Source organism: Mercenaria mercenaria, chromosome 1 (genome assembly GCF_021730395.1).
Source record: "Mercenaria mercenaria strain notata chromosome 1, MADL_Memer_1, whole genome shotgun sequence".
NCBI classification, from domain to species: domain Eukaryota; kingdom Metazoa; phylum Mollusca; class Bivalvia; order Venerida; family Veneridae; genus Mercenaria; species Mercenaria mercenaria.
The window spans coordinates 24945689-24970703 of NC_069361.1; the positions used below are offsets into that span (position 1 = coordinate 24945689).

General features: G+C 30.3%; 1 protein-coding gene across 4 annotated transcripts in view; it reads left to right on the forward strand.

The window, feature by feature from the left end:
• The first annotated feature begins 3683 nt into the window (after positions 1–3683).
• Positions 3684–25015, forward strand: part of LOC128556811 (sulfide:quinone oxidoreductase, mitochondrial-like) — a 65060-nt gene continuing 43728 nt past the window's right edge. The window contains exons 1-3 of one of the 4 annotated variants that reach the window (XM_053542480.1): positions 3684–3732; positions 4783–4971; positions 10247–10417. In XM_053542480.1, coding sequence (XP_053398455.1) covers positions 4786–4971; positions 10247–10417 — 357 coding nt within the window. In that variant the 5' untranslated portion in view covers positions 3684–3732; positions 4783–4785. Of the gene's footprint in view, positions 3853–4745; positions 4972–10246; positions 10418–25015 lie in introns of all 4 variants that reach the window. The other 3 variants (XM_053542476.1, XM_053542477.1, XM_053542478.1) reach the window with 3 other exon arrangements.

Sequence of the window (25015 nt, forward strand, 5' to 3'; positions counted from 1 at the left end):
AAGGTTGTACCATTTTGTCAAAGCGCACTTTCCATGTCGCTAGCAGTCAAAGGTGAATGGAATGGAATTGTATTCATGTACCAAAAAAAAACCCACATAATTAATAAATGGTGGCTGTCACAAAATAAAAGAAAAGTAAGAACTTTGGTAATATGTTCAAAGGAGTTATATAATGCCAGTATATAGAGGTCGGATATCTTATTGGTGAACGACCGCAATGCTTAGTACGAAAGTCGAATCGCATGATGGCCGATTTGCGTGTTGGCGTGTTGCCGTTGGCGTGCGCGCAGTTTAAGTAGCACATTACGTTTTGTTGTCCTGGCGCGCGCGCCAGTGCGCTATAACGAAACTTTGAAAGTTTTGTGTGCGCGCCGATGCGACAAAAGGAAACTAACAACGCGGCATAACGAAACTTAGAACGTGACAGATCGAAACATTTTATTTCATGCTGGCATGTTGCCCATCAACAGAAGTTTCGTGCGGGCGCGTTGGCGTGCACGCAAAGATAAAATGAATTGTTTTATTGTTTCTCGATGGCGCGCACAACATCAACAAGGATTTTCGTTCTGGCGTGTTGGCACACGCGCCAAGATAAAATAAAATAATAATAAAAAAAAATTAAAACGCCAAATCAGCACTACGTAATGTGCTTCATAGCGTCGTGCACGCCAACGCGCCATAACGAAACATTATATTTCGTCTTGGCATGTGCGCCAACACGCCAAAATGAACTCTTTGCGCACGTTTCCTCGCAATAAAATGTTACGTTTTGTCTCGTTCTATGTTTCGTTATGTCGCGTTGGTGCACGCCAGAATGACACAAAAACTTTCAAAATTTCGTGACGCGCGTTTTTGCGGGCGCCAGGACGACACAACGAATTGCTGAGCGCACATTATTCTGTAATTGCGACATAACAAAATGTCCTAAATCAGCCATCACAGAATCATGCCAAATGGATAATATTTACTGAATATATTATCTCGTGCGAGATAACCCCTTTCTTATCGCGAGAAAAGATTTTGTAATTACGAAAAAGGATCTCGAAGGTTACGAGATAATTATCTTCTTATAACGAGAAAATACTTCGCAACGACGAGAAAATATTTTGTTATTGTGAGAAAATGTAGGCGACCCCTACTGTTTTGAGGTAAATATTTCAAAGGTCAAAGACACAGGGTAATGAACATTGAAAACGTTTTGATAACTTGAGAACCATTTTAAATAGAACCTCCAAACTTTATTGGCAAATTGGCCTTGGTTAGAAGATGATTACAATTGACTTCAAGGCCAATACGTCAAAGGTCGAAATCACCGTAAGGGACCTGAACTTAAGAAACAAACTTAAGAACCATTTGACGTACATTCTTCAAATTTCATAGGGTAAACTGGCTACTGAGTAGGTGACGTCTATTGTTTTTGAGTCATTGAATACATGGTCAAGGTCACAGGAGCCAGAATATTAAAAAAGGTTTCCGACCAATTACTAGAGAACAATTTGATATACAACTTTCAAACTTCATTGGCAAATTGGTCTAGGTCAGTAAATGATCTCTATCGCCTTCAAAAGACAAGACATAGGGGCCTGAATCAAGAAAAATGTTTCCAATCATTAATTTGAGAACCACTTGACATATAACCATCAAAATTCACAGAACAAAAGTGCAAGGGAATAGATGACCCCTATTGTTTTTTGTCACAGGGGCCTGAACTTTTAAAAAGGATGTCAGCCCTATAACTTCAGAACAATTTGATCCAGACACCTCAGACTTAAAGAGCCATTGACCTTGGTCAGTAAATAATCAATATTAATTTTGGGTTTGAAGGTCAAGGTCACATCGGTTATAACTGTTCTTGTTGTAACGAGATAACGTCCTCTTGAGAGATTTTTCTCGTTATTTAGAAATCTTTTCTCGTAATAAAATGAAATGACTTCCTCATAATTACAACAGCTTTTCGTAACTATGAGAAATTTGACTTGTAACGAGATAATTGTAATACATTCAATGAATATATGAGCCGTGCCATGAGAAAACCAACATAGTGGGTTTGCGACCAGCATGGATCCAGACCAGCCTGCGCTTCCGCGCAGTCTGGTCAGGCTCCATGCTGTTCGCTTTTAAAGCCTACTGCAATAAGAGAAACCGTTAGCGAACAGCATGGATCCTGACCAGACTGCGCGGATGCGCAGGCTGGTCTGGATCCATGCTGGTCGCACACCCACTATGTTGGTTTTCCCATGGCACGGCTCATATTCTTTTACACGATTCGGTTGTAATAATGCTACTTCCTCAAATACAATTTAACGAAATATATACGCTATTTAAAGTTATTGTGTGTGCAGTGAAACACAATCTATGTAGGAGTCGTGTAACATGATACATGTACATAAAAATGTATTGAAAATTGCATTTTCAGTATTTACTAGTGCAGTATACATTTTCAGTACAATATAATTTGAGAGATTTCATTTGTTTCAATAAATCATTTAGTGATTCATCTGTCTTTGGCATAACAAAATCAGACAAAAGTAACAAAAACATTAAATTGTCCTCGCATGAAATTCAAGATTAATGGAATATACAGACATCCCTAATATATTAGCAATGAGTGCAGCTGCACTGAATAGCTAAGATGTTGCTCATGCTAAAACAATTACATTCGTTAGTCTTCAGTGACAAAAACCTAACGTAAACGTGACTACTGCTTTCCTGCAGAGGTAAACATGCATTAAAGAGACTTTTTTATGAACCAGTTACATTAGTCTCACTGTTCTAGAATATGTGCTTCTATGTGGTATAACTAAACATAGACGGTATACGCGTATCCACGTTTGACTTTTTCTCAGTTTGATGTAAATAAACTCATTATCACATGACTCTTTTTATTAATCGCCTGTCCATAGTTTATGTTTTTGACCCACATAATGTTCAAAAATAATATTTGTTTGGCTAAAATCAAATTATGAAGAAAAGAAATAGATCTAATAAAAAAAATATATTCTAATGACATGCATGTAATAAAACACTTATTGAATGGCTTGTCGAGCAATAAGCGTATAAATATAAACTGAAAATTTCACTGGCAGATGCATCGGGTATGTAAAGTAATATGTACTCTGAAGAGATCAAATAAAGCACGTTCGCACACAAAAGACTCGGGGTATATACAAGCGTTTTATTTTAAAATGGAATGCAATAGCCTAATAAAGAATGCGATCGTTAATTGTAAATAGAATAACTACATGACACAATAACTTAATCAAGTCCTTTTCATATTCGGTCCATATAACGCTTTCTTTTATTAAAACAATCTGCTTTATTGTCAATGACTGAGGCTTATAGCCCCCTTTTTGTCCATTATACTGTATACATGTATACGAGTTAATTATAATCTCATGATGAAGGCAAATGTCATGGTTACCATAATATAATATTCATTTTAGTTTTGGTCCGGTCAATTATATTAAACATTGTAGCCTTGTTTCATGATACATGTCTCCGCTCCGACATATTTTCATCATGCTCTGCAGGGCTATAATAAAAAGCGTACGATATTTCTTGATGCTCTGAAATGCACCAACGCAGCATTCTGTAGAGTGACATGCGCATTGCACATGTCTGTCATTACAACAATATCCTTGGAAATCATAGAGGTATATAATGGTGCAACTGTATAAATTTCGTCAACATGTTGTTATTACAAAGAGATTGATATTCTGCACTTTTCAACACGTAAGAATTATTTCTGAACGCAGAAATCACAGATCTGGCTCAGTAATAGGAGGATTATGTTTAATATCTAACTTACTGGAGTTGTAGAATGTGAAACGGGTGGAATTCGTTTCGTTTAAGGTAGTTCTGCACGTTTGATAAACAGGACGTCGTGGCGTTAATCTCATTTATTATATTAAGAAATACAAGTATCTAAAATAATTTAGGGATGGGGCACACAATATAAAAATTGTGGGCCAGGGCGTATTTTTCCCCCTTTTTTGTTGGGTGGGGAATGTGGTTGCGGTGTAGTGATGTGGGCATCAAGTGCTCTGGAACTTATGTCATTCAATTGGCATTATCGTGCTAAAGGAATGTGTGAAGTCTCATGCAGTTGTGATGTGTAGTGACTTGGATACTAACTCGCTGATAATCTCAAACAAAATTTTGTTTTAAAAAAAGCTAATACAACAAAGGGGAATAATTTAAACATACTTTTGTTAACATGTGTTGAAAAAGGGGTCATAATTTCATCAAAATGAAAAAAAAAGAATTATGGAACCTACGTAGCGTAATTGCCCATTATCATGGAAAAGAACTCACTGACAATCGCAAAGAAGTAGAAAAGGGCCATATTTTCATCAAACTAATAGCAACAGTTATGTAATCTATGCAATCTTGATGGTATTTTTATGGGGACGACATGTGTTTTATTCAGTTTTGTTGAGTGATAACCGATAAATGAGCTTACTGAGAATCGTAAACAAATTGTCTTAAAACGACTCTAAGGTCAGCTCTTGTGGTATCTGTGACGTTGTGCTAAAATTATAACAACAATTTTGGCACGTGAAATGATTCCATATATTGCCTTTAAATCTGCTTGAAATTATCATGGGAAAATATTTCAAATATAAGCAAACAATCTTATCTTTTTTTTATTTGCGACATATTCTTAGTTTTGAAATATCAGCCTGAGGATTAAATGCTAGATTGTAGAAAAAGTTTTGATCTGAACGTGAAGAACTACCTTAAAGTGTAGAAAATTAGGATTAATTTATATTGCTGCAATAGAACATGGCTGTCCGTGCAGGACGCGTGCTTTTTGTGAAATTCGTTCGGAATTACAGTAGTGAACGAGGAAATGATACCATACATCACAAGCTTGTTGTAGCGGGAGGAGGGACAGGGGGATGTTCAGTTTCTGCACGTGCTTGTCGTGCACTCGGACCAGGAACTGTTGCTGTCATAGAGCCAGCTGAGGTAATGCTTCATATATTGACACTTTCTAAGACAGGATTTAATCGGTTTTTAAGGCTCAAATGAAGTTTTAGATATCGTCTTTTTTCCGTCGTCCGTTCGTCTTTCATCCTTTTGTTTACAGTGTTCACGATAGCGTGTTCATTTTTCATTTAATGTTGTACACAAGTTTTGTCTCCATAAGATCTCGGTTCCTTTCGAACATCACTATGTTTTGCTTGTTCACCAAAGTAAGTCCAGTGTTAGATGGGAAAAAGATCCCGATTTCTTACATCATTGAAATAAAAAAAAATAAAGATTTAAAGCGCGTTCGCATTCTGGTATATTTATATGTTATTTGATTTACATCAAACATGGTCAGTTATAAAATGGTCAAAATGCCTCATTTCCTTAGTTAAAGGTGGATAATCAGATTTTGGCCATGTAACGGATTTGTTCGAAACTTTAGCGTCTGATCATTTGCACTATTTATGTTCACTAACACTTAATACAAATTAGATTTTCACTGGAGGTATTTTTAAAACTTATTTTCCTATCCTGGTTGCCCAACCAAGATAGAGTTATTTTATCATAAGTATAAATTTGATAAACATACCTTGCCTAAAGAAATGTATAAATATTATACATATTGTAATATATTTGTAAAATATTTGCATTAAAAATTATGTATTTAGATGAAAACGCAAGTTTGAAAAATTATTATTACCTCCCTTTGCCTATCTTGGTTGCGCAACCAAGATAGACTGGAAATAAATGGATTCAGAAGCTACACACAGCTTTTAAACTTGCATTTTGGTTCAGATTGTTCAATAGTTGATATGTCGTAAAACTAGACATTGTATCGAAATAAAAAGAAATACCCAGCTTTTTATATACTTTCATATTAAAGGGGAGTAATTACAAAATTTTATAAAAATAATAAAATATACATTTCAAATAGGAATCTAACTCTATGTAATCGGTCTTTTTGATCCTTAAATAATTCTCTACCAGAATATACAAAAAGTAAAAAATGTCATTAAATGTTGTTTAAATGTGATTGACCACCTTTAACCAGCCTGATTCGCGACGGAGTTATGCTCCCTTAAACTAGCAAATTAGGTGTTGTTAGGTCCGTGTTCTCTTATTTTGCAGATGTTAATCATATTGGATAAAATGTTAAATGGTCAAAAGACCTTGGTTTATTTTTTAATCACCTACATGAAATATTTAGTGAATGTTCCTCAGGTGAGCAACCCAAGATCGTTTGGCTCTCTTGTGTTGTTGCTGTAAAACAATATTTATCATAAATATTTTGAGTGTTTAATGCAACGTGAGTATTGCTGTTAAATAGTGACATTTGTTGAGTGCATGTCTTATATGTATATTTCGGCGATGGAGTAAAGTTTCATTGACTTAGGGCTATATTCATAGACAATACTCCAACACCACTCATTGAGTACACTCAAATAAATTGCCTAACGGTCACGTCTTTACTCAGGAAAGATTCCATTTGTATTCATAAAGGTGAGTGACAGTCGAGTCAACTCCCAAGAGTGAGTGACTGTTGAGGGAAGTCCTGGGGACCCTTGAGTGTTTCTCAAGGTCTCATAATGTAAGTTAAGATGATAAATTTACAATATTTAATTAATTTGAAGGTAAGACAACAGTGTCATATTAAAGCGGAAGTTCATATTTGTGCAAGGTATTTTGGAAAAATAATTATGTTCTTTTTTTAATACATGTTGAGGACGACGAAAACGCAAAAAATGACATAACAAATTAAAAGACTGTTATAAAGACTGTAACAAAAACGGTTAAAAATAGATATAGGAAATCAAATATACATCTACGAAACCAAGCCTAACAGGGCTCATAAGTCACATCCAGAAACACACGACGTAGTAACAAATATTTACATTTCACAAGCCTAGATATCGGTTAATTCATACTGAAATATAAACAATCCGTCAAATTAAATGTCATGAAGAGCCTATCATTATTAAATCTCATTGTTTAAATGACAACGGAAACATTTTTTACAAAAAGATATGAGCCGCGCCATGAGAAAACCAACATAGTGCGTTTGCAGTCTGGTCAGGATCCATGCTTTTCGCTTTCAAAGCCTATTGCAAGTTGAGAAACCAGTAGCGAACAGCACAAATCCTGACCAGACTGCGTGGATGCGCAGGTTTATCCGGATCTATGCTGGTCGCAAACGCACTTTGTTGGTTTTCTCATGGTGCGGCTTAATTATGTTTTAGTAATTGCACTTTAAAAAAATACGCGGGCTGGCATTCGGGAAACACCAACAATTAATGACAGAGTTAAAAATTCAGTTGTTTAAATAAAGTTAAATTTCAGCGAAAATTAAACTGTATTTCTAAGTATTAATTAAATTCTACTAATGCAGATGAGTAGATTGGCTGATGGACGGACGAACGGATGGAAGGACGTATTATAAAACAAATAGACGAACGAACGGACGGATACACATACAGACGAGCAATAAGATGACAAATAATGATCAGCACTTTTGCATATCTTTGATGTTATTGTCATATAAACCGTTATAATCCTCTAAATCCATTGTGTACAATGAAACCATTACTCGAGCTGTCCTTCCGAAAGTTAAGATTGAGTGGAGTTTATGAATATGACTTTCGAACTCCACTCACACTCTCGCAATGTCTACTCGAGGTCCACTTGAGTGATACTTACCCAAGTTTGAGTCAAGTTTGAGTCTGAGTGGCGACTATGAATATGGCCCCTAGGCATTGTAACTAAAAATACAAACTTCAAGTAGGCACTATCTATTTTAGATATGTATGTAGCTAGCTGCATTAAAGTGTGCAGTCTGAACAAATATTTTAGATATCATTTTCTGGAATTGAAAAGAGCTGGAAAAAATGATCTTGAGCAAATATCTGGAAAAAATGCAGACAACTCCACAAAGGGCTATATTCATAGACAATACTCCAACACCACTCATTGAGTACACTCAAATAAATTGCCTAACGGTCACCTCTTTACTCAGGAAAGATTCCATTTGTATTCATAAAGGTGAGTGACAGTCGAGTCAACTCCCAAGAGTGAATGACTGTTGAGGGAGGTCCTGGGGACCCTTGAGTGTTTCTCAAGGTCTCATAATGTAAGTTTAGATGAAAAATTTACAATATTTAATTAATTTGAAGGTAAGATAACAGTGTCATGTTAAAGCGAAAGTTCATGTTTGTGAAAGGTATTTTGGAAAAAAAATATATTATGTTCTTTAAAAATACATGTTTTTTAGGACGACGAAAACGCAAAAAGACCCAACAAATGAAAAGACTGTTTAATTAATAAAAACGGTTAAAAATAGATATAGGAAATCAGATATACATCTACGAAACTTAGCCTAACGGGGCTCATCAGTCACTCCAAGAAACACACGTCGTGGTAACAAATATTTACATGTCACAAGCCTAGATATCGGTTAATTCATACTGAAAAATATAAACAATCCGACAAATTAAATGTAATGAAGAACCTATATTATTTAAATCTCATTAATTTATTGGTGGGTGCTAGGGTATTTATATATATATACAGTCAAACCCGACTGCAAAACCTCCCTTAGGGACTGAAAATGCTGGTATTTGTGAAAACTTGAATTTTTCAAGACAGGTAAAGTGTGACTTTAGTAAGCAGGTTATATGTATTTGGAGGTTGTCTACAGTACGGGTCGGTTAAGGCAAGGGTAAATTACCAAGTAATGTAACAAAAACAAAACAAGATAATGTGGGATAAGGCCATGACTTTATTATAACTTTTTAAATGAAAACTATGGCATATTGTAAATATAATGTATGGTATATAGGAAAATAATGAGGAAATATGAAGGACAAAGCTCCAGCTAAAATGCATGGAAGCAACATAGCAGCGCGAAGGTGCAGAAAACTATGAAAATAATAGGAAATTGTAGGTTCTAGTCAATCGCACTAATGAGAAACGAGGCAAAGATGCTCTCAGAGATCTCTATGACATGAGATGATAACTATATATTTCAACGAATGTAATGCATTTTAGATTTTAATACTAGTAAGATTTACAATATGCCATACCGAAATGCACATGACGTGTATTGAGGCCCACTCAACATTTTATGAAAGTAAAATTCGCCAAAACAAGATCCATACTGTTCGCTTTCAAAGCATTTTGCAATTAGAGAAACTATTAGCGAACAGTATGGATCATGACCAGACTGCGCCGATACGCAGGCTGGTCTGGATCCATGCTGGTCGCAAACGCACTATGTTGGTTTTCCCATGGTGCGGCTCAATTATGTTTTTAGTACATGTAATTGAAATTTTAAAAAAAAATACGCGGGCTGGCATTCGGGAAATACAAACAATTAATGGCAGAGATAAAAATTCAGTTGTTTAAATAAATTTTAATTTCAGCGAAATTAAACTTTATATTTCTATGTATAAATTTAATTCTACTAATGCAGATGAGTAGACTGGCTGATGGACGGACGAACGGACGGAAGGACGTATTATAAAACAAATAGACGAACGGACGGACGGATAAACATACAGACGAGCAATAAGATGACAACTTCCAATTACAAAAATAATGTTCAGCACGTTTGCATTATATTTGATGTTATTGTCATATAAACCGTTATAATCCTCTAAATCCATTGTGTACAATAAAACCATTACTCGAGCTGTCCTTCCGAAAGTTAAGATTGAGTGGAATTTATGAATATGACTTTCAAACTCCACTCACACTCCCGCAAGGTATACTCGAGGTCCACTTGAGTGATATTTCCCCAAGTTTGAGTCAAGTGTGAGTTTGAGTAACGACTATGAATATAGCCCTAAAACTTTATTGTAGGCTTAGGTGGCTATGTACATAGTATCTCATGCAAAGCGTCCACTTTTTACCTCTAGGCACGAAAAAATCACGCATAATTAATAGCAATTGCTGTAAATATCAGCACTTTGAAAAGAAAAATATGTTAAGATCAAACCATTACTGCATTGGGGGAAAGTGTGACATTTTTGTGGTGAAATTCAATAACAGACGATTTTTTTTAAATGTTAATCCGTTAAGGAAATTTTTGGCAGAACTGTTTACATAATGAGAAAACTTGTCATGCATAACACCCAAATGCCAAACCCAAAGATCAAGGTCACGCTCGGAGGTCATAGGTCTTTTTTAAAATTAGTTTCTTGTTGTTTTAATTAAGACAATTCGGCCTTATACAATGTTGAATATTTCAGGAGTCATGCTGTCATTTTTGTCATTTCAGAAACACTACTACCAGTCTATGTGGACCCTGGTTGGTGGCGGAATCAAAACAATGGACCAGACAGAGATAAGAACAGCTGAGGTCCTCCCAAAACCTTGTAAACTCTATAAGACCCGTGTGTCGGAATTCCAACCTGATAGAAATATGGTCGTTTTGGATAACGGACAAAAGGTTCGTTTATATTTATTTGAACGAACTATATACTGTTACGGGTTATGCCTGGCAACCTTCTTTAAACATATTCGCTATTGAATTCTGTGTTGTCACTTTAAAACAAAATGCAATGTAAACAATATCAGACTGTTAATGTTAACTATACAGCAAATCAGGAATAACTACAGTAGTATAGTAATTGTTTGTTCTAGGCCAATCTGACCCCCCTGACCCCTTGTCCCTATTCTATAAGTGCACTTTAACCTTGCCCTAAACTTAAAATATTAACTTAGTATCCTTGATACCCTAAAAATCTTTTAAATCTTTAGTTAAACCGAATGAAAACCTTTGGTTTAACCAAAAAAGATTTAATCTTTGTCCAGACTGACCCCTTGCCCCTATTCTAAAAAATCCAATGCCGGACAATTTAAAATCCACAGATTTTAAACCAACTAAAAAATTTTAAACATATATAATATAAAATGAGTTTACAAAATTAAATATATTGTTTGAAAGAAAGAAAATTTACAGATAATGTAAATCCTCACTATATTATAACAAAAAATGGGAGAAAAATGATAAAAGCAAAATGTAAATCTTGTGGAAAAATGAAATCAAAGTTTGTTAAAAGTACAGGGGGTAATTTAGATATTCACAAAGCAATGTTACCTTTATTACCTAAAAAAGGTTTAACACTTCCAGGATATAACTATTGTGGACCAGGAAATCCTTTAGATAACGGACCTCCTGTCAACGAACTGGATGCAGTATGTATGGACCATGACTTTTGCTATGACAGTGATGTAAAAAAGAGTACATGTGATAAGCAAATGCTTTCCAATTTAAATAACACTAAATCAAAAACATTTGGAGAAAAGATTGCAAAACATTTAGTTGTAAAACCTATCATTAAAACAAAATACAAACTTGGTCTCGGACAAAAGTCAAAAAACGGGAAAAGGGGGTAGAGTATACCCCCGGAATCACTGCACCAAGCTACCGCTGGAGCGATGAGTTAGCAGAAGAATTACACAAACCAATTAAAAGGAAATTTAGGAAACGAAGAGTGATAGTTAATGATATTGATGATACTTGGTCAGCTGATTTAGTTGATATGCAAAACTTTTCAAAATATAATAAAGGAGTAAAGTACTTGTTAACCGTTATTGATATATTTAGTAAATATGCTTGGGTTATTCCATTGAAGAATAAAACTGGAGAATCTGTTACTGAAGCATTTGAAAAAATAATTTTAGAAGGACGATTACCAGTAAATTTATGGGTGGATGAAGGAAAAGAATTTTATAATAAAAAGTTTGAATCATTTTTGAATAAAAATAAAACTAACATGTACCATACATTTAATGAAGGAAAGGCTGTAGTTATTGAAAGATTTAATAGAAGTTTAAAAAGAATAATGTGGAAATATTTTACAGCAAATAATACTTATACTTATTTAGATAATTTGCAGGATATGGTTGATAAATATAACAAAACAAAACATTCTAGTATAAAAATGACACCAACCGAAGCTAGTAAAAACTTAAATAAAGGTACGGTTTACTTTAATTTATATGGTGATTTAAAGATACCAAAGAGTAAAGCAAAATTTAAAATTGGTGATCGAGTTCGCTTAAGTAAACTTAAAAGACATTTTGAAAAAGGATATACACCAAATTGGACAGAGGAAATATTTATAATTTATAAAATTAATAATACAAATCCCAGAACATACACTATTAAAGATTTAAATGATGAAATAATTCAAGGTTCATTTTATGAACAAGAACTTTTACCTACTACACAAGAAGTTTTTAGAATAGAAAAAGTTATTAGACGAGACTATAAGAAAAAACAAGCTTTAGTAAAATGGAAAGGTTACAATGAAAAATTTAATAGTTTGGTTCCGTTTAGCGATCTTGAACAAATTTAATTTAGAAAATAAAAAGTTTAATTATATAAATGAGTAATTAAAATCTTATTTCTAATAATAATGGAATAGAAACAATAGATCAATTAATTATTCACTTAACTAAACTAGCTGCTGCTTACAGAAAAAGTTATAAGTTTTGTGGAAGACTAAGTACTGGATTATATATTACAGCAGGCATTTTTGGTTGTTCAGCTGCATTAGTACTTGTTCCAGCTATTCCTATATTTGTAGCAGTTGCTGGTGCTGTTCCATCAGTAATTACCATATTTACTAACAGACTAAAACTTGACGACAAGAAATTTATTTTAAAAACACATCATCACAAAATAAAACAACTTATAACAAAAGCACGGATTGGAAAAGTAAATAAAGAAGATCCAAATAAAGTTATTCAGGATATTTTTACAATACTATTAGAAATGCAGAAAGAAAAAAATTATTCAACACCTCTTGAAATGCACATGAAGGAATTTAAACTTAATGGATATAAAAGTAAAAAAGAAGAAGAGCTGTATTAACTTTAATTAAAGATTTTTTCTGTAAGTATTTTATATAAATGAGAAAAATTATATCAGTTGAAGGTAATATTGCATCAGGAAAAAGTACGTTTTTAGATATTATTAAAGAATATAATCCTAATTTTAATATAATTCCAGAACCAATTCACGAATGGCAAAATGTTATGGATCCACGTGCAACCGAAGGTTCCAGCTTCGCAAGTTATAATTCATATAACCTTTTTGAACTTGCTGCTCAAGAACCTTCCAAATATTTATTTCCTTTTCAGCTAACAACTTTAAACAGTCATATAAAAATGTTATCTTCTGCTAAACAGTTTGATGGTGTTTCTGTCCTTGAACGTTGTTATTTAACTAACAGTAACGCTTTACAAAACAACATCACGACAACGGTGTTATAAATGACCCCGAGTGGGCAGTATACAATCTTTTCTTAACTGATCATATTATAAAACCATACGGAAAAAATCCAATTGATGGATTTGTTTATGTTAAAACCGACCCAGAAATATGTTTTAAAAGACTTCAGAAAAGAAACAGAACGGAAGAAAACAAAGTTGGTTTAGATTATTTAGAAAAACAACACAAATTACACGAAGAATGGTTAAACAGAATGTTTCAAGAAGGTATTAAAATTTTAACAGTTGATAACAATTTAGAAAAAATGACTTTAAAATCTTATTCAAAAGATATAGATAATATAAACAAATTTCTCAAATCGATATAATTTCATTAGGTGTGTTTTTAAAGATTTTTTTCTATAAGTATATTATATATAGATGGTTAATAGAAAGGTAAATAGAATGATTATGTCAAAATTATCTAGCACTTTAGGAGAAATAATGAATCCAGATAAAAATTCATATAAGAAAGTTCTTAAAAGAAGAAATGTTATTAAATCAAAACTTGATCAAATAGTTAGCGATGAATATAAAAATCATGTCATTGATAAATTACAAAATGTTATAGATCCTTATCTTCGTAAAAGAACTTTATTTGAATGGGACTGTGGTTGTCTATTAACTGAAGAAGAAAATGCTGAAAGATTATGTGATTGTCCCAGACCAAATAATTATCGAAACAATCCTAAAAAAGTTATTGTAACCGACTGTGATACTAATGAAGAAAAAATATATAGAAGCACTTACAAAGCATCCAAAGAATTTGGTATTAATGCTGGGTTAATAAAAATGTGTTGTGAAGGGACAAACCGAGTAAAATGTGGAATATCAAAAGTTAATGGAAAAAGATATAAATTTAAATATTTTATTTCTTCTTAAAGAAAATTTAAAACTTTATTTATTTTATTATTTTTTTAATTATTTTTTTAATTATTTTTTTAATCCTTTTTTGCTTGAAGATTTTTTTTTCTAAATATAATATATAGATGGAAATCGAGAGATCTACAAAACAATATTTCAATCAAAGGCTTTAGAAATTATTAACACAAACGAAATAAAAAAAACTTTACATCAAGCTTTTGATGAAATAATAAATAGAATTGGTAATTGGATTTCTGAAGGAAGTGGCTGGAGAATAGAGTCAGTTGATGCTCATTATATAAATAGATATAAGTATAGTCCATTGGCTGCTTCAAGTTATTTAGAATTACCAAAACCATTACAAAATCCAAAGAAAGGATTGATAAATATAAAGAATGATGATAATCAATGTTTTAGATGGTGTCATTTAGCTTATAAATTTCCTGTAACAAAACATTCTGAAAGAGTTTCAAATTATAAAAAACATATAAACGATCTTGATTATACTGGAATTAAATTTCCTGTTACATTAAATCAAATACCTAAAATAGAAGTTTTAAATGAAATATCATTTAATATATTTGGATATGAAGAAAATAGTATTTATCCATTGTACATATCAAAATATCAATACGAAGAACACTGTGACATGTTGCTAATTACTAATGATAAAATAAATGATAAAATAACTGATGATGACTGTAAGCCCTCAAGAACTGTAGTCCAACATTATGTTTGGATAAAAGACTTTAATAGATTAATGAATAACAAAACAAAAAATACAAACAAGAAACATTTTTGTAAAAGTTGCTTACAACATTTTACTCAAGAAAGAATATTAAATGAACACATACCAAACTGTTTAGCTATTAATGGTATCCAAGGTGTAAAAATGCCAAAAGAGGGAAGTAAAGTACAATTTAAAAATTATCATAAAGGTTTAGCAGTACCTTTTGTAATTTATGCTGATTTTGAATCAATAACTAAAAAAGTTTTAACTGCTTTACCATCAACTGAATCTTCATTTACTGAACCATATCAAAATCATATAGATTGTGGTTACGGCTATAAAGTTGTTTGTTGTTATGACGATCATATACTAAACCAACCCAGATTTATAGAGGCCCTAATGCAGTTTATAAGTTTATTGAAAAAATGCTTGAGGAAGAGGAATATTGTAAAGAAATATTTAGTGTTAACTTTAACAAAGAACTAAGAATGTCTAAAAAAGATGAAAGTGAATTTAAAAAACAAAAGTTTTGTCATATCTGTGAAAAAGAATATATAGAAGGTGAAGTGCCAGTACGTGATCATTGTCATATAACAGGAAAATTCAGAGGAAGTGCTCACTCAGAATGTAATATTAATTTTAAACTAACACATAAAATTCCTGTTATTTTTCATAATTTAAGAGGTTATGACGGTCATTTTATTATGCAACAAATAGGGAAATTTAAAAAAGAAATTAATGTTATTCCTAACAATATGGAAAGATATATGGCATTTATGATTTCTGACTTGGTCTTTATTGATTCATTCCAATTTATGTCTCAATCATTGGATAACCTAGTAAAAAATATTCCAGAATTTAAATACTTATCTCAAGAATTTGATTACATAGATTTATTAAAGACAAAAGGTATTTATCCATATGATTACATGGATTCATTTAAAAAATTCAAAGAAACAGAATTACCTTCTAAAGAAGAGTTTTATTCAATTTTAAATGAAACACACATATCTGACAACGAATATGAACATGCTAAAAATATTTGGAATAAATTTAAAATTAAAACAATGGGAGAATATCATGATCTATATTTAAAAACTGACGTATTACTTTTAGCTGATGTATTCGAAAATTTTAGAAAACTATGTTTAGAGTACTACAAATTAGATCCTTGTCATTATTTTAGTAGTCCTGGTTTAGCTTGGGATGCAATGTTAAAAATGACTGGAATTAAATTAGATTTAATAACTGATATTGATATGTATCTTTTTATTGAAAAGGGACTGAGAGGAGGAATAAGTTATATTTCAAACAGATACAGTAAAGCAAACAATAAATATATGAAGGATTATAATTCAAAAGAAGAAAGCAAATACATTATGTACCTCGACGCCAATAACCTTTACGGTTGGGCTATGTGTTAACCTTTACCCTCTGGAAACTTTAAATTTATATCCGAAAAACAATTTAAGAAATTAATTGCAAAAGGTAAAACTAACTTTATAGTTGAATGTGATCTTGAATATCCAAAAGAATTACATAAAACCCACAATGATTATCCTTTAGCTCCTGAAAAAATTAAAATACCAGATCAATGGCTTTCTGATTATAGTAAAAATATTAAAACAGAATTTGAAATAGGAAAAAGTAATGTAAAAAAATTAGTTCCAACTTTAATGAAAAAACAAAATTATGTAGTTCATTATAAAAATCTTGAACTGTATACACAATTAGGGTTAAAAGTAACAAAAATACATAAAATATTAACTTTTGACGAAAGTCCTTGGTTAAAAAAGTATATTGATTTTAATACTCAAAAAAGATCTAAAGCGAAAAATTCATTTGAAAAGGACTTTTTTAAGTTAATGAACAATTCTGTATTCGGTAAGACGATGGAGAATTTACGCAAGAGGGTTAATATTAAATTAACTCATGATGAAAATATTTTATTAAAATACATAACCAAACCTTCATTTGTTAGTTCAACGATGTTTAACTCTAACCTTTTTGGTATTCATAGAATAAAAGAAAGTTTGTTATTAAACAGACCTTGTTATGTTAGAATGTGCATTCTAGATTTATCAAAATATTTAATGTATGATTTTCATTATAATTACATTAAAGAAAAGTACGAGGGTAATTGTAAATTACTATTCACTGACACTGATTCATTATGTTATGAAATAAAAACCAAAGATGCATATGAGGATTTTTATAAGGACAAAGATTTATTTGATAATAGTGATTACGATAACAACTCAAAATTTTATTTTTATAATAATAAAAAAGTAATTGGAAAATTTAAAGATGAAGCTGCTGGCATTCCCATTGTTGAATTTGTTGGATTAAGAAGTAAAATGTATTCTTATTTATTAGAAAATGAAGTTAACATTAAAAAATGTAAAGGAATTAAAAAACTTGTTGTTAAGAAAACAATAGTTCATAAAAATTACAAAGATACTTTGTTTAATTCAACCCAAAGTAATCACACCTTTAAAGTTATTCGTTCTGATAAACACAATCTTTCCAGTTATGTTATAAATAAAACATCTTTATCATGTTATGACGATAAAAGATATATTCTTGATAATGGTATTGATACATTAGCTTATTCTTAAATTAATTAATTCTTAAATTATAGAACCATAAATTGTTAACTGAATATTCGTAACGTTTAAAGAATTAATATAAATAACATCATTTATTTTAAATTCATTTGCATAATTAATAGAAATAGATTCATTTTTTCTATTATTTTTTGCATTGTAACTTTGAAGAATTACATTTTCTTTATTTTTTATTTGTAATTTAGCTTTTCCTTTATCTAATTTTATTGCATCAACAAGAATAATTAAGATGCAATTTTGTTTAATTGTTACATTATTACCATTTTGAACTAAACCAGGACTAGCATTTACAGTTTTTCATTGAAATAATCCACCATCAGTATCTTGGGTATAACTTGTTAAAAACAATGGAGGTTTTTTTTATTAATTGCCTTTCTATTTGTTTTTCTATTTTATTTACTTTTTCATTTATATTATTGAATATTCCCATTATATTAATTATTCCAGTTAAATAAATGTCCTTATTAGTTAAAATAATTTATAATAGTTTGTTCATTTACTCTTTGATTATTAATTTTTAGTATTTTATACAATAAATCATACAACGGTACTTTATCTTGTAACATTTTAATGAAAAATAAACAATAATATCCGCAAAGCATACTTGTTTTGTCTTGATATTGAACATTGTTGTATTTTACATTTGGTATATACTTAATTACTTCTTTCGGCGGAGGAAGTCCAAATGGATCGAAATACAAAGTATTAAAGTAACAAACCCAATGTGTTCCAGGACCAACAGAGTCATCTAAATTGATTATTCCACACTCGTCCTTTACTTTTAATTTTAATAAATTATTTCTACTAAACATACCCCTAAAGTTTTTAATTTTTAATTGTTTTACTTTCAAAGTTAGAAATAGGTTTGTTTATAAATTTTATTTTTTTTTACTATAGGAATTCGTCTGTAAGGTCTCCGTTGTGAATCAATCTGTATGCCCTGGCCATGTCCTTTTCCACTTAACAAAGATGTAATCAAAGGTATTCCTAGACTAGCAGCCAACATACCTAAAAACCCACCGTCTTGTTTTTGTTTTTGTGTTAATTTAATCACTCCAGATCCTACTAGTTGCTTTCTTTGATTTGGTGTAAGATATGGTGATGTTATATTTCTCTTATCATTAGCTACTGAAATCATACCATTTCCAAGTAACTTACTGACACCAGTACTGGTTAGCCCAGACAAAGCACCAATGCCTAGAGGGGCTAATATTTTTGGAGCTATTTTTGCTGCCATTGGAAGAATTGTTTTTCCTAACAAACCAGCCAAAGCTCCTAAAAATCCACCATTTTGACCTTGACTGGACATTTGTTTTTTTGAAATTGTAATTTCTAATCCCTTCTTATTTGCAACAGCTTTTTTAATTTGATTAATTTGTGTTTTTGTTAAAAGTAAAGGGAAGTTTCCACGTAATTGTTCATGTTTTAATCTAAAAGTATGTGGAATTTTATTATTATAAGCTTGTGCTAAATTTTTCTTTTGTCCATCTGTAAGGTTAATTTTATATTCAATATAATTTGATGTGTGGTTGTTTACAACCCCAGTGTTTTTAATACTCATTATATATAAATTATATTTATTTTATTTAAACAATAACAAGTTCATTTCCAATAGTATTTATTTCAACTGTTTCTTCATACAATACAATTGCGTAAACACGAATATTAGCTGCTGGTGGAATATTTAATTTAGCTGTTAATGTAATATGCTTAGGATCTTCTGTAGTTACTTCCTTTTTATATTCCAAGTTAAAATGAACAAATCCAAACAAACTTTTAAAATTTGATCGATTTAAGAGACTTCCAGTAGTCTTATTATTTTGTTTATAATAATAATTAATAACATCATCATATATTCTTGATATACTTGTGTATTCTGTTTCTGGATAAAAAACACCATTACCAACTTCAAGACGACAGGAGCTCAAAATGCAATTATCATTATCTGGATTAATTTGAAATGTATCTAATAAATGTGGGTTATGTTCTTGTGAATTACTTTTGTCAGGTCGTTGTAAATAAACAAATACATGTTGTGGTTTTGTTACACCAGCCGTTATTCTAAAAGTTATATTATTTTGTTGTGTATCAGTTGATTGCGTCATCATTTCCCGAAGGTATGACCATCTTGCTTTTTTAAATCTTTCAGTAGTAATTAGATCAAACCCAAATTCATTGAAAATTAAACGTGGAACCCATAGAATTAATTTTGTTACAATTACTCTACCAGCATCAGCAGCATTAGCTCTAAAAATTAATTCATCATCATCTGTCAGCTGCAGTGTTATTTGAATTTGACTTGGAGGTAAAATATTAGTTTCTAAACCCTGAAAAAATGAATAATTATTTAATGGAATCTTAGCATTTACCTCTTTATTATCTTGGATTAATGCCTTTCTAATAGCGAAACCAGAATTATATTTATCTTCAGTTTTTCTGAGTTCAGTGCTAGCGTTAGTATCTAAATAAATAAACTCATTTGTTCCAGTTGATTTTGCATAATCTTCAGATAGTTCAACCAAACTCTTTACATTTATTACTTTGTATAAATTATTACAATCATAAACAATTTTTCCATTTTGTTTAACCACTAACTGATCAATTAATGAAGCTGCATTATTAATTAAAGCAACTTTATCATTACCATCATAATTATTACCATTAGCAAGCTTATTTACTTTAAAACTTACTTCAAAATAAGCATTAAACCAATCAAAATATGAACTTCTATCATTAATTGTAAAGTGATAACCGTTTTTTTGTTGTTTAACATTATTTCCCAAGACAGATATTAAAGCTGTATCTAATTGAATAGGAGTTAATTCATATCTTTCACAATATTCTTTTGTTCTAAACATGTATATATTATATATTATTTTATTTTTTATTAAAGTTAAAACTTTAGTTTTTATAAATTAATCTGTTAATACGTTTTTGTTGAGCTGAAGTTCCAGCACGAGCATTATGCCCATAGGGAGCTAAAGCTCCAGATCCTGACAATATTCTATTTATTCTCATATGAATATCCTCCTCATTATCATTATTTTTACTATTATTCTTTTCTTGTAATTCCTTGGCAATTAAATTACCAACTGCTGGAGCAGGTTTCTTTTTAAGTTTTTCAACAATTTTAGCTGCAGCTAAATTTCCAACTTCTGTTCCAACCTTTTTTGTTCCACTTTCAAGTGCTGCTTTTCCTGCTGTTTCCAAAGCTTTTTTTCCAGCTGTGCTAATTGAAGATGCGGCTGAACTTGAAAGCAATTTCGTTAAAGTGTCAAAGATACCTGTTCCGTGTATGATTTCTTTTCCCGTGTGAGCATCAACATAAATAAATATTCCTTTATTTTTGTCATAAACTTTCTTGTACATTATATAAAACTAAAATTTAATAAAAGTTTTAATTAATTTTTTAATTAATTTCTTTTAAAATTAGTGTAAAACTTGTTTCAACCTCATTAAAATTAATTATTCAACCAAATACATCTGTAATATATATTCTAATTGAATTTATAATATATTTATTAATTTCAGAATATCCAACTCTTTGTGGTTCTTTTGTAAATGGATAAGCTCTTGTTAAATCTGCAGTACTTAAAGCATAGATAATATCACTGAAATTACCATCAACAAGTGAATTATCAATAAGATCACAATGAATGTAAATTGTATCCACAGAGTTAGTTATATTTGGTGTTTTAGTTCCCCATTCAGTATTGTCTAATTTTTTTTTTCTCAAATCCATGCAATGTATGAAAATTTGATGTTTCCAAATCCAACTTAAAATTATCTGTAATTGAAATCAAAATCTTAAAACTACTTAAATTAAATTCCAAACTTATTGGAGCAATTTCTGATTTATCAAATTCATAATCACCATTACTTATTAATGTTTCCCTAATATAATTATTAATATCTGTGTAACTGTAAGAACCATTTGTAAATATAATATCTTTCCAATCCTTACCATTATGATAACGAATTCTTTTATTGTCATATTCATCACTAATATTATGCCAAGAATAGGTCATAGTGTTAATACTATCCAAACCAACAACATAAGTTTTATTTTTATCTAAAATTAAAGAACGACTAAATCTGATTGTAAAATCACTCGGTTTATTTTTATTATCTTTAACTGTTTCAGAACTTAATACTATTTTTTGTTCCATTTATATAATTATCAAACATATCTTTTTAATAAAAGTGTAAATTCAAGAAAAATAATTTTTATATAACTTTTCATGTTGTTCTGGTAAGAGTGAATTCATTTTTAATAGTTCATCAATTATTCTAATACCTTCATTTTTTAGTTCTTCATTATTATTTCCAGCATCAATTGAACCACAAATTAACTCCAAGTCATTAACCAATTCTTTTGATTACATGGACAAACGTCATAACCTTCACCTCTAATTACTTTTTTAAATTTCATAGATCTTTAATTGTTAGGTAATCCTGACTTTTCTGTTAATTCTTTGAATATTTTTCTTGAATGAATTGAATGTTTTTTATTATTGTTATATCTTTTATTAATCAAATCAATTAAATCATCATCTACTTTAGTGTTAATTACTTCTTTTCCAGTTATTCTATCCTTAGCAATTAATTTGTTTTGACCATAAAGTTTATTTAAGTTAATAATTAAATTACCATATTGTCCATTTGGTGAAACTTTATATGGATTATGATGTTTTATTCCTTGTCCATATGTAGAAGCCATACCAAGAATATTATTTAACCGGTCTTTGTACTTTATCAGTTCGTCTTGTTCATGTTTTAATTCTTTTGCTTTTTCTTGTTTATTTAGATCTTTTGATCTTGATTTGCTAGCTATTGGACCATTTAATTTTTTAATATCTTTAGTAACATCATCTATTACATCTTCAAGATCGTCTTTATCTATTTTATTAGGATCAAGTATATTTGCATTTAAAAGGTCAAACAATTCAGACGGTTTGGAATATTCATATTCTTTTAAAACATTACTATCCAGAAAAGCATCTAAATCTACTTTAGGTATTTCCTTTGCTTTCGGTCTTGTTCCAACAATTTTAGGAAATTCTTCAGGAAATTCTCTAGTGTCTTCAAACTCATCATCTTCATCATCCAAACCCATATGATCTTTCGGTGGTAATAACCGTGTTGGTTCTCGGAATAGCTCTTCCAAACTTTTTAGATTTTCTATTTCATGTATCTTATCAGCAAACTGTTCTGGAATTAATGCCAGTTGTTCTTTAATTCCAGGTAATGCTTTTAACTGACTTGATAATTGTTCTTTTTGACTTTCTATTTTTTCAGTAATTGGCTTATAAATTTCAGTGTACATATCCCGATTTGTAGCTTTTCTTATTTTTTCTCTCATTATTTCTTCTCTAAGATCTCTCATCTTTTGTCCGACCAATTTTTTTCTTATTCTTATTTCATTAAGTTTTGATTGCATTTATATAATAATAAATAATGTAAGATAATGTAAGATAATGTAAAATAATGTAATATTATATAAATGGAAATTCCAAATTATGATACAAAAAATGATAAATCCAATAACTTTAAACAATTTTATCCTTTTATGCCAGATTCATGTTTTAGAATGTTAATATGTGGATCGTCTGGATATGGAAAAACAAATACATTAATGCATATACTTCGAAAACCTCTTATATATTATGATAAATTATACTTATATGCTAAAAACCTAGAACAATCTAAATATCAGGATTTAATTAACAATTTAAACCAAATTGCAAAAAAAATTAAAGTAGATCCAAATGAAATACTTGAATATTCAGCTGATCCCAACCAAATTGAACCTTGTGAGAATCTTGAATCAGAAAAACAAAAAGTAGTAATATTTGATGATTTTGTATGTGAAGATAAAAAAGTTCAAAATGAAATAACAAAATACTTTATTCAAGGACGACACAAAAACTGTTGTGTTATTTATTTAAGTCAGTCTTACTATAAAACACCAAAAGATATTCGAATTAACTGTTCACATTATATTTTATTTGAAAGTCCAGGTAAAATGGAAAATGATAGGATTTGTAATGAACAAAATATAGATCGTGATTCTTTTGCTAATGCAACATAACAGAAGTATGATTTCTTATATATTGACAAACCAAGGAAGTTTTTAAGAAAAAACTTTACTGGTAATATATAATGGGAGTTTTTAATAATATAGAACAAATAAGTGAACCTGACAGTATAAGTAAAGTTAAATTTGATATTGATTTAAGTGATTATGCTACTAAAAAACAATACAAAAAGCTTAGAAAGGACATGGAATCATATCTTCACAGAAATAAGGAACTTGATAACACAATGAACAGAGCATTAGATATGGGAGGTAATAAAATAATCAACCTAGGAAATGCAGATAAATCCACCGATGTAGTTTCAAGACGATTTATGTTTAAAAAAGTTCAAAGTGTAATAGATGACTATAATCTTGAAGATATCAAATCTATAAAACAGACATTAGAAGAAGAAGTAAAGAATATTGAAGAATTAACAAAAGATTTTAAAAAGAATTCATTATTAATTAATCAATTACAAGGTAAAATTGAAGAAGAAATGAAAGCTATGGTTGATTCTATTAAAGAACTTGAAGAGAAATCTGATTTAACAGATGATAACATAAAAGAAGTATTTCGAGTTAATTTAAACATTTTATTCACCCAAATTCAAGAATTAAAAGATAGTATGATTAAACATGAAGAACTAAAAGACAAGATTATTGAAGCTGAGAAAAAGTTACAAAATATGTATCAGTTAGAAATCAGAACAGAAATAAATAAACTAAATACTGAAACTGAAAATAAGCATAAAGATTTATTAGAATTAATTTCAAATAAACTTGCAGAATATAAATCTGAATTGGAAAAGGCAGCTTCACAAAGAGGTGATGATCATGACACAGCATTAGAGGATTTTAAAAAAGAGCTCAATTCTAAAATAGATGACTTTAAAAAACAAATTCGAAATTGGATTAGTATTGTTGACAACCGTCACAATTTAAAGTATGCAGACTTAAGTAATATTACAAAAAAATTACAAGAAGATATGACGCAGCTTAATGCTAAAGTTGAAGAACATAAAAATGAACTGGACTTTGTAGTTGAAAAATCAGTTAAACAAGGAGAGTTAATTACTGTTAATACTGAAGCAATTAAGATAATTAATGATCAAATTAAAAAAATAATAAATGATTTAGACTCTGTAGTTAAAATATCAGCTAAACAAGGAGAATCAATCACTGCTAATACCCAAGTAATTACTGCTAATACTAAAGCAATAACCGCTAATGTCGAAGAAATTACCACTAATACCCAAGAAATTACAAAAGTAAAAAATGTTTTCTTAAAACAAGAAACACAATTAGCTAGAACAAAAGGTGTTGTTGACAATTTATCTGCTTCTGAAGTTGCTACAACAAAACGACTTGATGATTTAGCTGACATAATTCTTAAACTTAAAAAGAAAGACAGGAAAATAGAAAAAAGGGTAGAGGAAGTGAGACATGAAGTGTTTCTCTTTGAATACT